This window comes from Bombus pascuorum, chromosome 10 (genome assembly GCF_905332965.1).
Source record: "Bombus pascuorum chromosome 10, iyBomPasc1.1, whole genome shotgun sequence".
In the NCBI taxonomy this organism is placed as follows: Eukaryota; Metazoa; Arthropoda; class Insecta; order Hymenoptera; family Apidae; genus Bombus; species Bombus pascuorum.
In genome coordinates, this window is record NC_083497.1 from 13,356,431 (window position 1) to 13,373,351 (window position 16,921).

At 41.3% G+C, this 16,921-nt stretch overlaps 2 protein-coding genes across 3 annotated transcripts in view; one reads left to right on the plus strand and one right to left on the minus strand.

Annotated features, from left to right (window-relative positions):
• The window catches only part of LOC132911053 (integrin alpha-PS2), a 78,602-nt gene that overhangs the window by 54,691 nt on the left and 6,990 nt on the right, over positions 1-16,921 (minus strand). For both annotated transcript variants that reach the window (XM_060967386.1, XM_060967387.1), the window contains exon 2: positions 2,237-2,358. In XM_060967386.1, coding sequence (XP_060823369.1) covers positions 2,237-2,358 — 122 coding nt within the window. The remainder of the gene's footprint in view (positions 1-2,236; positions 2,359-16,921) is intronic.
• LOC132911060 (pyruvate carboxylase, mitochondrial) overlaps positions 1-16,921 on the plus strand; it is a 67,819-nt gene that overhangs the window by 4,563 nt on the left and 46,335 nt on the right. The gene's annotated exons all lie outside the window — the stretch shown is intronic.

Sequence of the window (16,921 nt, forward strand, 5' to 3'; positions counted from 1 at the left end):
AACACTCGATATAAATAAAAGAAGTCTCTTGCTAATGCAGCGAGTAATCGCAAAGAATCTATTACCAAGGCGTCGAACAAACGACAGAGAATATTCCAGCAATCTTCTCTTGCAGAAATACCCATATAATCGCATGGTAAGGAAAAATCCATAAAAATAAATGCGAAAGAAAATGCAACGCGCCTGAATCGCTATTTTATCTCGATCTTGTTCGTACGCGATCGATTCAACCGAACCTCGTCGAGATAACAGAGAATCGGCACCGGTGATTTCCTGCCGATTGCTTTCGAACAGTCAATTACTTTCGCGCCGGCAAATTACGGGTCCGGAATCGTGCACGATTCACGAGATACGATCGTTACGAGGTGTGTAAGCACGTCTAATTCGCGGCAGCATGATATTCCGCTAATTTGCATCGCGGGCATTAACGTCGACTCTCGCTCCAACATTCTCCGCTGAAACGGAAGATCGTATCGCGGGAGAACGCGCGCGCGCTTCGTCATTATTAATTCGAATGGCTGGCTGAAGCTGAGAGATGGAAATTTATGCACGCTCGTGGCTTCGTTCGGTTTTCACTCTTTTTATTTTTACGTTGCAACTTGTTCGACTCGGAATTGAGTCATTACGACGCTTTTCTCCTTTTTTCTTCCGTTATGAAGTCCTTTTTTCGATCGTAGAGATAACGACGACCACGATGATGGACGATCGCTTCCTTGATTAAGGGACAAGATACGACTCTGGTGTGAAAATATTTAATGAAACGGTCTGCTCTTCTAGTTCGAGATTTTCTTCTTTTGCCAGATGAGACACGACGATAAGATTAAGATGCGTTCGGTAAATTTGACTTTTGATAGGCAGAGTCTACCTACGTACGGTTCTTGTAGTTGGTCCGCTGATTTGCGACAGAAAGACGATACCAAGCGAAGGGATAGAATTCTCTGGGATTTCCTTTCGTCTCTGCACGACCAATTTTTCGTGTTAGATGTACTTTCTAACGGATGTTCGCTCTTATATTGTACAACGAAATCCGACTCTTTAGTATCTGGTATTATTACGAAAGCTTCGTAACAAAAATCAAAAGATCGTGGAATCATCTGTCGTTTACTCGGCAATACGATTTGTCGTTCGACTGACAAAATTCTCTCTGTACGACGGTCTAGTCGCGATGCGATTTAGTCGGCTCGTAGTCGCTTTGAGAAAAAGGATCGACGAAACGTTCGAAATCGATACGGTTAGAAGCGATAAACAGTCGAAGCGATGGAAGGGTCAACGACAGGGTGGGTGGAAAGTCGCCGAGAATAGAACGCTGCTCTACAACCAGTCAGCCGGTTACTTGCCAGTTGCCGAGATTACGAAGCTCCTCGAGGGCTTTGTAAGCGGGTGGAAAGCCAGAATGTGGGTCAGCGACTGTGAACAGCTAGTGGAACACGAGATACGAGCCCTCGTTAGCAACAATGTTCCCGTTGAGGTTACCTTTCAATGCCTCACGGCGGGTACGAGAGTGCAAGTGGAAGAAAGAACCGGAAAACAGATATCGGATTGAGCTACGAAACAAACTGCAAGAGTTAATCCGACCATGCTTCCGGCAAGCGATAAACTATCCTACGATAAACAATTGCATTTTCTCGAGATCCTTTTGAAATTCAACCGTTCAGACATTTTTCTCCGGACTATGCTGATCTGAAAATTGGTTCATCGACCAAGCTAAGATGCTACCCTGCGATAAGCAATGGTACCTGCGATAGTCTTTTCGAGATCTGTACAAAGTTCTTTGTTCCTTCGTAAGTAAACCGCAAGTATACTTCACAGTGATTTTCCTTAAATACTGCTATAAATCAAATCTCGTTAGAACCGCGATAGTATGGTAATATTTGGCAATTATAACATATTAGCGCGACAGTGCCAAATTTCGAAATGAACGAACTCGAATAATTTATTTAATCGAGTGGTTTCGCGATAAAAAATATAACGTGTTATTAATATCACATTTGCATGAGAATTGACATGGAAGAACGCGACGCGTTATCACGGAGTAAAACATATTAAATTGCTCACGCTGCGCAAAATAATGCCAGTATGATAAGATTTCTAATCACGTACGACACTTTGTAAACCTATAAACCTAAATTTATACCGCTCGCTTTGTCGTCGTTCTTACGGTTATACAAAATATCGGATATATTTTTGCAAAAAGAAATTAAGTCAAAGTGAAAAATAATAAATTAATTCTTCTTACCTTTGTTGTCGAAATGGATCAGCGTGCATCGGTCATCGGCAGCGATGTCGCATTTGTAAACGGCGCCGCCTCTGTGAACGCCAACTTGAGGAGTTTCGGCCTCCGGTGCACCCACGATCGCCCTGCGAAAAAGGAAACGTATCGAATCAGCCGTGAAATCCTTAAACTCGGACTCGAGAGAACGAAAATCGTACGTTGATAATAAAACGCAGCCGAAACGAAGGCATTGCGTCATTAGTGCGATGGTTAATGTTAGCTGGTCATCGTTCGATATTCATTATCGTTGAGGAAAGACGATGATGCGAACGTATTTCCGAGATCGAGGTCAGTGGTCACGAGCTATTTTGAACAGTGGCGCAAGAAGTCAGTAACTGATCCGACCAACAGACGAGTTATTAAACCAGGTAACACACTTGCCACCGCAATTTTTATCGGTTTCACGGAACACATTGTCGTTGAGTGCTAATTCCATCGTACTAGAATGTCAAAGTGAACATGTAGGTAAAACGTTTATTGAAATCAACCAGCTCTTTATCGAGTCAGAGTTAATGAAATAGTAATTGTCAAGCGACGATTACGTCGTAATTTAAATTGTTATTTTCTTTGATCTTCCATAAAGCCGTATCGATATTTAAACGATAGCGTTTGGAACCGATACATATGAAATATTTCTGACAATAAATATTCATTGGAATAAAACGTCAAAAATGAATGTTAACGAATGATCGCGTTGCTCTCCTCTTAAGTAAGTAACCGTTTGGTACTAAAATTAACGAGGACAATTATCGTCTATAGATGTTCAATTATTTTAACGATCATCATCTTGTGCTCTAAACTGCCCATTGTATTTGTTGGCTAGGAATTTAACGACTACTCCACTTTTCTAACGAACGACTCTCCGGTTCTGGATTATCATTGAAATTATCAGAGCAAAAAGTTAAAATACGATAACGTGGATCATCGTGAAATATTTGACGAGCTTTTCATATTTCGAAAACTTTTGTCTTACGAATTTGTAATTCGTAAATGCAAAAACATCGTCAAGAATCATTTCACTGCCTCGTTAACAGTAGCACGATAGTCTCGAGGAATCATACAATGATGGTTATCGTCTTTCCTTGTACTCGAGGAATTTACGTTTTAAAAATTAATGAAATGCAGCAATGAGAATAATTCCTGATTTCCATTTAATAGCACGTACTGTTTTATTAAATATTTTCCCTCTTTTAATAAGTGTATTTTTAATTTAAACATTCCACGTTACCTCGTTAATAACATTATCAAAAACACGGAATTTCCGGCGGTTCGTGGCAGAGTACAATCATTGCACGTTATCATCGAATCTTTACGTCTGGACGTAGGCGTGTGCACACAATATGAAGATTGCTAGCCGAGGTAATAGATCGTATAATTACCCTGAAAGGGTGTGTCGGTCCTGGGGTTGTACTGAAAATTACCATGACCTATAATACCACGTGATTAATACCACCTGCGTACGGATGAATTTTACAATGTCAAACAGCGTATTGGGATAGATAAGAGAAGTCATTCGTTATTCTTATCTTCTATAAATAATCGATATGGTTGAGATACACGTAAGAGAAGCAAAGTGCTGAGTGAACAAACAACGCGATTTCTAAAGCAGCCTTGCTCTTATATCCTGGTTTGCCTTGAACTTTTCCGAATAAAAATTTCTTTACTCTGCGCGTAATTGTGCAACAATTAAATTTTATCGCGATGAAGATTATTATACGAAAAAATAAAATTAACAAAAAGCAGGATATCGGATACTTTTCGCGTGTTTAGTTTCTCGTTCGATAAAATTTAACGATAATCTCTGAAGTCGAAAATACGAAGGAGCAATTAAATAGAAGTTACGTATTTGATATTAAATTCGAAGAGAATCGTCTCAACTCACGAAGCATAAAGCACTTCTGATAAAGAAAAATCACTTTCGAATATGTAGTTGTATTGCCGCAGGCTGATAAATGATGCGTAGCGTTTTATCGTCGAACAATGGATGAAACTGACGGAGAAAACGTTCGTTTCGTTGAATTTCACTTTGGGATAAAGACTCGGTTCTTTACTATGAGGAGAAGCAATATCATAAATTTCTCTCTCGCCGCGTTAATAATTATCTTTGAGTAAAAATAACGCGATCTAGAAAGCTTCCTCGAATTAATCATTATCTTGCATGCAAACAATGAAACAGAATCCTTTCAAGTCCACAAAAGTGCAAAGTATTTTATCGTTAAACACCGACCTAGAAACATTTGTTCCGTTTCTAGGATGAAAAGAAGCTCCGTTCGAACTTTCGAAGAGGCGCTTTAAAGCAACTGAGACTCTTTTGTCGGGAAGATGATCGTCGTCTCCGTTCGAGGCGTAAAAATGCCACCGTTTACAGGGCAACCTTGGCATACTCCAGCTCCTAGGCTACAGTCAGAGTGTAGGTAAAACTCGCATACGCGTGCAGAGGCGCGTTAACAACGGCTGGAGCGACGATTATGCGAGTTATGCAAGTGATTCGCAAGTCTACGCAACGCGTCGCCGGAATTGCCATGTGTCGTTTTGATAAGAACAAACGGTAACCGGCAATGAACAGGGACGAATCAATTAACGCGTCGAATCCTCCGATGAAGATTTCCAGCTTTCACGGTTCCTCTTATCCGAACGAATCATTCTACTTGCCAGCAAACGAAATTATTCTACGATGTAATCGTGAAATTTGATGCATTTGATCCGCCGCGACGAGCAGATGGAAAATCATTTTCATCACGGAGGGTTGTTGCATCCGAGTTGTTGTCGAATTTCGATCCATTTACGACCTCGATGTCCAATGGATTCGCGGACACGCCGCGTTAATAGCAACCGTGGGTCGAACCTGACGAGGACTTAAGCTCGCCCACTCTATTTTTTTCTGCAATCGTGAGGAACTGCAGTCACCAATATGTGACGCATGCACCAGAACAGGAATGCAGGGGCGAACCGGTCCCGCAGGATACCGCGAATACAAACGTTTAGAAATCCTTCTTTTCTCTCGCTATCGTCAACCTTTTCGCCTTTTTTCTCTGCAAAGATAATTTAATAATTTACCTTTTCCCGTGTACCTTTTATCGATTCTAGCAATTACTCGATTACAACCGCGCAACTTCTCGTAGAATGTTTTAAAATTCGCAGCTAGAGTTGCTCGTCAGAAAGTCTATCGATCACCAAGAAATTGTATAATTCCCCCTTTTCATTTTTGTATTATTCATTAGGTTATTATTCAGCTTACTTTTCTGTTCGCCGGCCTGTCCGAAGGTTTTTATTTTTAGTAAATACGAGCTCATTTATCGATCGATACCCTACGTGATTAACATATACAGATTTCCCAGTGTATTACGTTCAATTACTTAATAATACCTGATTAAGAAAATTATTTTCCTCTTTTTAACATATTTTTCGATAAAAACCACTTTTCCTGGTTTTTGAAATTTATACGTTTTATTTTTATTACCATAGTGTCTCGCTTGGCTTGCCTGCTTCTCTTAATTTAATATTCGCTTGCCTCTGCAATATTTATTTCCCCTTTGCCCGTTAAATGCTAGTACCGTTATCAGTCGTCACGAACAGGATTCGACGATAGAACATTCAGGTGTGTCAATCTCGCGGATAGTCGTGACAGTAGGCGGTAAAGATGGTTCGTAGCAAGCGGCAGGTTAAGCGAGGACAAGCAACCTGACATCGAGGGAAAGTTGAAACGCGTTGATTTATACAATGTCGATCCAGTTTGGAGAACAATTTAGATTCTTTTTTATTCGATCCCAGCTGGATCCAGTCTTTATACGGCTGACGATAAAAATGACAGGTTACAAACCTCAGATCGCTATTTCAGATCGTTCGGTACAGGTTTCACGTCTGGATACAGCTTCTTGTTTCCTAAAGATTTTATACAGGGTGCGGCCGAAAGTATCGTATAAGTGGACAACGGTATAATTGACAAGTTACAAGTTGCAAGTTATAGACTTCTGTTGCGCGAACACCTTGTACGATTCTACGATTTTAGTTCGGCAATCGGTATAATTTGCCACATGTCCATGTACATAGATGGACGGATACAAACAGCTGCTGCACTCGATGTTTTAAACTCGACGATTTTCAATGATTTTTACGGTACAGTTTCAAGGAAGATTGCAAACCCATTTCTCAAATTCGTGGTGATTGAAAAACATGTGCGGATGCGTGTGCAATATGTTCGATCGTCTCAGATTTATCGGATGCTGAGGCCTCGCTACGTGCTAATGAAAGTCCGCAGCTGCACCGACAAACGTGCAGGTGCAGTGATTTAGCATCTTCTAAATTAGCTCGAGAAACGATTCGTGAGTGCACTTGGATCGTGAATTTTGATGGAAATTCGTGATCCGAAGAAATATCCCTGCTTTTAAGTAGAATTTTATTAGTTCGAAATACGCTTTAATCTTCAGTTTTATTTTACTTTATATCTGTAACGATCGCAAAACTCCTATGAGATTCTGTGTAGAAAATATATATATATAGCGGAGGTATCGTCGTAACAACGTTGCCTGGTCCATGAGAAAAGAATACAGAGAATAGTACGAAGATCCAAACGCACAGACGACGCTAAAATAACACAGTAGCTGCTGACATACCGATCCTAACGAGCGTGAAGCTGCAAACGACTCAATAACATCATATCGCCACAGAGCACTTAATTCCATCGGAATTTCAATTACGACCAGCAAAAAGGATCGGGGGCACACGGGAGTCTTTTCTCCGTAAAGTCGACTGGTTGAATAAATCAACAGTGAACGCGTACCCTATGAAAACACTCGATGCCTGCTGGCAATCAACATCTATGACTACATCAACGAATCAATAAATAAATCAATCAAGAGATCGAGGCAACGAGCGAGCAAGAAACTTCTAACAAATTACGTGAAAGCTAGTCCCCGGTGTCGATCTTGTTTAAAAGCCAGCGTAATCGTGCTTTCCAATTATTTATTCCAGTCGTATCTATGCGTGATTCGTGTCGAAATTGCTCGTAGAACAGCTACAAGTAGATTATGTAAGAAACTTCGAAAGCATCGACGTAGAAAAATCTGATTTGGAAATTTGCGAATGGAGTGGATTTAGCGTAAAATGCGAATTCAATTGGTCGAAGCACGTAGTTCCATTTTCAACACAAACGCTACAAACTTTTCAGCCGATTCGACGTTTATATCCGACAGGTTCCTAATCTCTGAAATCGCGAAAGTAACAGAAGTCTGTCTAAGCAAGATTTCGCAAGAACACGGTTCCGTATTTCTCTCATGATCCTCCCGCTTTCCCCGGCGATGTTTCTCACGCATCTCGCGGCGCGTATAAATTTGTCGCGGATTCGCCGCGTTTTCAGCGATCAAAGCGGAGATTGCACGGGACGGACGGGTCTCGTTGCCGCGAATGGAGCCGTCCGATTTTGCCAAATACGGCGATTACAAATGCGCGTCTGTCGCGTCGCGATATAAGTCAATACGACGGCCTCGCGTGCCGCGACGCCAAAGGGACGCCGATGTTCGCCCGGCTCTCTAATTCATGCACGGCCGCGATTTTTCCGCGCGATACGCGCCGCTATTTTTACGCCACCGTCGTTGTTCGTTCGCGCAAAAGGCCACAACCTGTCCCGGCGATACCTCTTCGTCCAGCAACGATGGATTTATTTATTGGCCCATTGAACCGTACGTGCACGCTCATTGCGCCCCTGCGCGAAAAAAAGACCTCTCCTGTGTATAAAATACCCTTGGTGCTGATTTATGGGGCTGTGACGGATGGTCTTATTCGTGATTTAGGGACGACAACGAGATGAATGCGATTGCTAGCTCTCTAAGATGCTTAATTTGAATTTTATGGTCTTTAATTTAAAGGAATGTTGAGTTTCGATTGTCATAGACAGCACACGGTCGATATGCCGAGGTTGAAGGAGATCTCGTCTCAAAGAGCGCAGCATCCGAACGATTGCAATTCGAATAACAAAGATTCTACTGCATTTCAACGCTATGCGTGGGCGTCGCGTGAAACAATGGAAGTTTTGCAGCCTCCGCGTAGACCGATCACGTAGATTCAAGGTTGCAGACCAAGCACGATAGATAATCGATGCTTGTATCGTTTAATCGCACGTCCGCCAAAGTTCGATCCGACGATAGCGATTCGTGGATTAAAATAAATTGAGTCGTTAAAGAAATCTGCAGGAGAAGGATCTAAATTTTGACAATGGGTCGAACAATTATGTCTTTTTCAAACGGAAAGACTTCGTTGGATCTAGCCTTCAGCTGCAGCGATGTTGAATATCTGCATCCGAATATACGTTATATCGTAGAGAAAGGAACATTTAATTCACCGACTTCCTTCCGTCACAACTGTCATAATCAAACAGAAATCCGTGTATGCGCATAAAGAATGACGATTGTAATGCAACCTTAGTATTTCAAGCCGGAAATCACGTAACACTTTAAGTCCCTACAAAGGGAAGTGCCTCCTATACGCCCATGAAAAGCATCCGACACGTCACGTAAAATCTGATATCCTCTCTTATGATGAATTTCATTCACAATCAGTTAGGCTTGTCATTTTTTCAAAAGGATAATTGAAAGGTAATTTCCTTTATTTCAGTTTGTTTCAATACCTTTCGGACTATATGATCGTTCTTTAAAAATTAACTACCAGTAAATAATTTCTTATTACTATTACATAGAAATTCCACCAACGCGTCCAACGCGTAGATCTCCAATAAGAATTCTTATCGTTATTTTAGGAAACGTGATAGAAAGTTTTATACCTAGATATAGATAGATAATATACCTAGATTAAGTAGAAATTATAGATTATCCGCTAAAAATTGTTCGTGAAGAATCGTCTATCGTACCAAGCGAGTGTAGCGTGGCGTAGTGACTGCGGTATTTATCGCTAAAGAGATAGAAGACAGCTGGAAGTGAGAACATAGCTGATTTTTGGAATGAATCCTCGATTAAGGTGTAGAGTTCAGCGAACTCGAAATATTCCCGTGGAGCGTACATATGGTAATGAGCATGTGCGTGCTAGGAAATTTAAAACCAGGTAGAAGACGCCTTCCGCACGATATGTCCATGCAACTCGGCTGCATTATAGCTGAACAGAACGAAATTCCATTAAAACAGCTGTGTAGAATTGTTGCGAAATTTCTTCCTCAGGCTAGTACAAATATCTCGACGAGATTCTAATGAACTCGAATAAAACGGTCGTGCAATGAAACACGACACGCTCAACGATGGAATTAATTATAATGTCATTCGCGCTACGTATTGGATATTTATAACACTGACAATTCCACGAATTGATCTTATTAGTTGCGATCTCGTAAAGCGCCAGTACGAATCGATATTTTCGATGGATTAAGAAGCAAACAACGATCTATAGAAACTTGTACAATCATATAAAAAATTATTATATTATAAAATATATGCTTGTGATAATTGGGAAAAAATCCACCTATTAGAAAGTTCATGATCGATACTTTGTCCGAATAATGCAGCGAAGAGAATCGCAAAGTACGAGGGGGTTGAACACCCCCATGACCTACTTTTGCAAACGTGCCAACTCAACGACGGATTTCGCAAGTCTTCTCGTTCGATTTCAAATGGACATGGATCGTTCTAAAGTTCCATTGTGCAACCGGAATTTAGGGACACGCAACGCGCGCGTCTTGACGCGCGATCAATCGATGACGCAAGTGGAACGAAGGCGTATCGACGTCGAGGCTCTCCGCTACTTTATAAGGAGCACCGCCTCACCGACGCTCGCGACTTTCACTGTGAGCGAAGCTTCGATCACCCGAAGCAAAATCGCACGTACACGAGCGTGCCGGGTCACTCGATGTACGAGCGTTGATTTATGAAACAGCTGACGCGAAGGGTGGCTCTTTCTGTTCGCCATAGAGGGTGAATCCTCGCGAGGAAAAAGAATTTCATTCTGTTTCAAATTTCGTTTGGAACATTATTCTGTGAGCAACGCGTGACGTCGTTCCTTGGGACCGACAGCGAAGCTCGAATTATTTTATTCCCACCGAACTACAAACGAACTTTCTGAAAAATCCTAAGAATTTTAAAGTTGGATCGGTTAACTATTTGTCGCGTAATTTACGCTGCTAAAACTGCGATTTAACGCAACACGTAGAAGTCGACGGAGAATAAATTTCGGCAAGTGACTAATTACATATTCACCTGTTAATCGCGCATACATAATACGCACGGTTATCAGAACGCATCGCCACGCGCGGATTGTATTCTAATTAAGCGCCGACAAAGAGAAAATTTCCGGGTGCGTGGTAATTCCTCGACAGGAAATATCAGCGCCAAATTGGAATTTTAATGTTCTTTTAGACATACGACAAGAAAAACAATTTCATACGTGACAGTCGAAAGCCTGCAACCCCAAACTTCTTTGTGTCCAATTCTCGATAAAACTTTTTCAAGTAAAATTGTGCCAACGCGACTACATATTTATTGCTAAAGATTGCTTGGAAACTTTCTAATCGCCGTATAATCTGAGAAATCTTCGCGATTCGATTAAAATTTAATTACCATACAATTTTCATAAATAATTACCATACGTTTATTCCAAAGTAAATATCAAACCATACTGATCCCGCGACCAACGATCATGAATTCTTACGAAATTTGCCGCGTATCGAATTTTTCGAGGAAAAAAATATGCCTTTCCTTTCTAGGATCGCAAAGTCTTCGACTCTATCTCGGTCACGAGCAATTATAGATCCAATTGAACATTCCTCGAGCGTAATTTACATCTGGCGGTAGTATAAGCATGCGAGGCGGAACGTATGACTGTCTTTGAATGAATTCAAGGCCATTCAGCGGCTTCGATTAGCGATCAAGATTAACTGTATCTCGTTCTTGTATAAATTTACAATTCACTCGTGTCATTCGTACAGATAAAAACGCAACCACTTGCACTCGTCTTGTAAAATTCTCTTGGGTAGTTTCGAGTACAGCTTAAGATTAATCGCGAGTAAAAATTAAGCCTTCAACGTCGTTGAATGTTAACATGCTTCAATGGCGAATTAAGCGAGTATTTAATTCTGAGAAAGTTACATAAAAGAGTCGGATGAAATAATTTCTTTCGTCTTGGAAATCTTAGAATTTCACGACCTTCGAACACGTTTCTTTACTGCAAGTACACGCAGTACGATATTGATGAATTTACGATCAAAAGTTTCATAACGAGCGTTGAAAAAATCCAAGAGAAGCAAACAGGAATTTAGCGACTTTCGTTTCCATCAATCTGTACGTGTTCAAGCGACTCTTCCAGATATGCCGACACGGATGGTCAAAAGACGTGCACGTGGACACCAGACTTGGCAAAACTCGTGAAATCTCGACGTTCGCATTGGTCACGTTCGAGACCTTGCAGATTCATACGTTTCTCTGTTATTGTTCTTATCAGACAACTGTTTACTCGATTACATCAGCCTCGTTGCTAATAAAAGATATCTGCATGGTAAACGCTCGGAGTTCCAGCGAACCAGACTTTAAACAAGCTACTTCGTCTCGGAACAGAAAAGATTTTTGTTACTCGAGTTTTAAAAATTGTTTATCGTTTCGTGGAAAATCTATACCGTTCTCTAAACAATATTTTCCTCTTTTGTTTTTTAATACCTTCGGTACAGCGATCTTTTTTAATTCTGGTAAAACGAAAATATGTTGTTTTAATTGTAATTTATTTTATTTATTATTTTAATATTTTCATTTTATCATCACGATAATTCGCTAAAATAAAAGAGAACGGAATGACGGCGAGACGGAAGGAATGCAATAAATTGTACAATTGTGGCGTTGCATTGTCGTGCAATAAATAAGTGGCTGCAATGCACATGATCGAGAATAGAGAGTCGCATTCGTAGCTCGTACGCAACGAGATCAATCACGAAGGGAACTGGGTCTGGACGAGCAGATTAATTGGTCGATCTTAATCGCATTAATAAAAGAACGAATTAATCAGAATCGTCTCATCTGCAGTTACGATGCAACGACCCACTTCCATACGCGGTATATGAACAATGCAACGGCAATTGCGTACGTATGTGACATCTTTTATGGTATTATCTATGTGGCTTATCAGATTCGAACGAATCCTGCTACGGAATTTTATCGCCGATTTCGAAGAAGCTTCTTCGTCTGTCTCGAGAAAGCGTACGTTCCTTCCGTATTGTTAATCGGGAAGTTGGACGAACGACTAAAAATAACTGGAAATGAAATCGTAGTAGATTTACACAGTACAGTGTGGCTTTTGTTATCCGAGCACCTACTCTTCAAATATTTTATTATAGTTATACGATTGGTCTTATTTTACTTATTTGATCTTTGTCTCTTTCCATTTCGTTCTTCGAATTTATTTCTCATCCCAATTACTCCGTACTGTTCATAAATTCCATTTCTCCCTTTTGCTTACTTTTCTTCTCTCGTTTTCTATTTTTTCTATTAATTAATTTCTGTTTTATTAATCTCTATTTTTTTCAAATTTTCAAAGTTCCCTGCTTTCCAGTGTCTGCTTTCCAATCGTGTACGTTGCTTCGGAAGATTACACAAATTTTCGAATTCAGCTGCGTAAACACAGAAACATGTTACTCGATCCAGCAGCGTTCATTCGATTACAGCAAGGATAGTTGGAGAGAGGAACTGTAAATCATCGTATGGGCGTCCATAAAATAGCATTGCCGGTCTTCAAGCCACGTTCCTCTTATTGACGGAACTCGGCAGCACTCTGAGGAAACATGTGTTGCACCAAGTCTGCCGAATAACAATGCAATTTCGTCGGCAAGGCGCGTAGGTGCGAGCATTTCGTTGCCATATGGTGGACAGAACAACTGGTAGTATTCGTGGAATAGACACGGAACGGTCGGAAGACACGAGACCGAAACGACATGCTGCAGATTTCCAATGACAAGCTGTGAACTCGAACAGACCGACGGAAGTCCGGGAAAACCAGAATTTCCACGAACATCGGATATACCGTACAAATTTTTGAAACACGTGATCGAACCTTCCGAGTCCAAAACTAATCGCCAAGAATTTAACATCCAGAGCCTATCTACCGTTTCAAACTGCATCGTATTTAACGCGTGAAATTAGTTAGCTCTCTGACCTTCCTTCTAACCCGCTGAAAGTTTCAGAATTCCTTATTGTTCGTAGAAACAGCATCGATCCCACGACATGGAATTAAACGATATATCATTACAGCTATTCAGACGATAATCTCATTGTTTTAGGTTTCGAACGGCAGTATGGCATGCAGGGCGATAGAAATAGTTCTGGACACACCTACGCGGTGATTCTATTCGCTGTGTTTACAGCACATAACACGTACGGCTTGGATATTCCCGTGTCGACAGTCACAGGCCGCAATGGTGATTTCAACCGTATCGTGAATCACTCGGTAGCACCGTACGTGATACCGACACGCGATACTCGCTGTCAATTCGTGTTACGTCGACGACCCCCGTGTGTCGGTGATCCACGAATTGCTATAAAAACCGCGACGAAGCATCCTGTGTGCGACCTACGTCTGCACGTGCGCCATCGATCCACGTGGGTGCTTCGAGACGAATCGCCACGCTGTAATTACAACGTTCGCCTGTCTTTTGGTGATTTACCTTCGACGATCGGATCGCGATGGTCGCGTGATAAACACGAGTTTTAATTATTGCCACAAAGTCTCGGACTCGCTTTTTTACCACAGCCTGTATACGCAGATTTCATGGTACTACGTTAAAACTTGTTTGGAATAAAAATTGCACGTTTCGAAATTAATCAAACCGTGTTTACTTTTACACGCTACCAGTTACGCGTTGGCTAATCGATTAGATCTGATCGATTCGTTCGTTATACGGAACTATGAAAAAAGGCAATAATAAATAACGGAGGGATTTAATAACAGCCATTCGACTCTAAGGTGGTCGGAAATGCGCTTCTAAATCACTTAACGAGCCGTTTCAATTGCACTCTCACGTTGCCAATGCTTAATGACTTTCACGTACGAGTCATTACGTCACTCACGTCACTAGGAAACGAGCTGCGCTACGCACGTGACGTAAAAATCGCGTAAACACACACTGACGGTCATCTGTTAAGTCACGTTTAGCAGAGTAGCTTCGAGAATAATTACGGAACATCAACTGGCAACGATTAATTACGGAAACCGAGCGTGCTTCTTCGTGGATTAATTTGTGTAATGAAAAAAACACTTGCGAAGGAGTAATTAATTTCAGGTGTATCCAATTTTTGCCTACAACGAGTCTTAATTCAAGTTTTATTTTTTACCTTACTGTAGAAACTTTACTGTCGGTGGTTGTAAAATTATACGAAGCGAAAATACGAAGGAAATAATTTGCAAGCGAAGCAGTGTTTTCTAATTGTCAACCTCATCTTGCAGACTTTCATACGCGGCAAAAAAAAATTATAGATGTTCGTTAAAAAAGATTAAGGCCATCTCCGTAATATGAGATTTATTACAATCCTTGAACAATGATTCGAGGTACCGCCCTGCGTACAAAAAGCCATCAAACTTTCTCCAAACTTTTCTTCCATACGCCAATCATTATCAAAAACTCCAAACTCAAAAATAAAAAGATGAAGATACGAATTTACGTGACCGAGATTACTTGCCGTATCGTCGTGCGAACACGTCAATTTGCACTTGCGAGTACTTTATTTCATACGTTTTATATATTTCTGCAGGTTATACGCGATCTCTGTATTTTTCAACGTTCGCACGAACATCGCCGATATAGCGACAGAACGTGAAATAAAAAGAATTGCTCGTCCGAGCGCATTCGTATCAAACGAGACGTTAAAAGTTAGCAATCGGAACGAACGAACGATGAAAATACGTCGTTTTTTTTTTATTTTATTTTGGTTATTTTACAATTTGTCCTTATGGACAAGTGTTATATCTTGTTGGTGAAGAAAAAAAAAAAAATAAAAATAAAAAATAAATATAGCATGTGGGCGGCTATCCCCAGCGGGGTGCCAGCTTCGTTTTTTCTAAGTTATATCTTTTATGAAAAATACGTCGTATCGTTAAAAATTTCGTATTGCATGTTGCGCTCTCAAGACTGCACACGGCGCACGACGAGAAGAAACCAGAGGCAAAGCAGTAACTCATTTGAAGAAGGTTTCTTTTTTCCTTTATTCCTAGCAGCTTCTCCACCTGGCCCTGCAGCCGCCTGCAAACGTGTCGCTCACGTGTGTAAGAGCATTTGCACACGTGTTTGCATGCGTCCAGGTAAAGGTAATAGGCCCGCGGCTGTCGGTTCTCTTCTGGATAATGACACGGCAAGAGCTTCGGGCACGTGCCTCACGCGATCCTCATTATCTCCATTCCCCTCTTCTTCCTCTCTTTCTCGCTCTTTGCTCTTTTTCTTCCCTTTCCTCGGGCAAGTTTGTACACCTTCCTTTCTCTGTATTTTGTCGATTCACCACATCGGTTACGGCTGTTCGAGGATATCGAATCGTTCGTTGGCGGCAAACGATCGTTGCATCGTTGGCACACGCAGTTGGCCTCTCGTGATTAATTATAGCGATGAATATGTGTGTTTAAGAGTAATTAAAACGTTGACTCTCTGGATCTTTTGGCGAAGTACTCTTCAAGAAATTAAGCGCTACCGAGTATTATACTCTTTTATAGTACTTTCTTACGATCGTACCTACTTCAGCGATAGAATTCGATTAAACGATCGCCAATCCTGTAATTCGTCGAACGATGGCTCGCGATCTACCAATCACTCGCCACTTGTACCTCCAGCGTTCTTACGAGATTCTGTTCTACTCGTTTACACGGCGCAGAATAGTCTCGTAATCCGATGGATCGCTTGCACCAATCGTACCTTGTCGATTTCACGATATTATCGACAGAAAAACAGCGTACAATCTTTCTTTTCGACGTAATAAAAAATCGAACGCCAACGAGATACGACCATAAAATCCACGAAGCGGAAAGCAAATAGAGAAATGGAAGCGGAGAAGGGAAGGAGGAAGAGAAAGAAAAGTCGGGATCGTCAAGATCCATCAATATCAACGCCAGCTCGACGCGAATCGATAATCGATTGGAAGGTGTGCCAGGTATGCAGAGGTGGGCGGTCAGTGCGAGGTCTGAAGACCGATGGGAGAATAAAAAGCGATGAATAACGCGCTGTCTTAGGTGGATCCTTGTACTTAACTCGACTGAAAGATCACGGTGCTCACGATCGTTCGCGGCTACCGTTTAAATCTTCGTTTACATTGCACTCCGGGGATCGTTCCTCCGCACACGATCATCGTACATCATCCTTTTATTGCGCTACGAGGCACGAGCGCGCCTTTCGCGCCGGATGCGTCGAAAAATTAAGACCAAAGTCCACAGTCCCCCTGTACTTTTGTATTAGAAAGACTCTTTCTTTTGCACTTAAAATGGCAGTTTAAAGAGACCGCGAGAAGAAAGATGGAGGCAAGAGATGAAGGGAAAAAGAAAGATTCTATATTTTGCACGGTAATTACTTAAAAGCGGAAATCGCGTCGATCTATCCTGATTTTCCTTTTGTTTCGTTTCGCCGACCGGAAACAGGAAAATTGAATCCTCGTTTCCTCTGCCATCGACACGCTTCGTAAGCAACAAATTCGAACG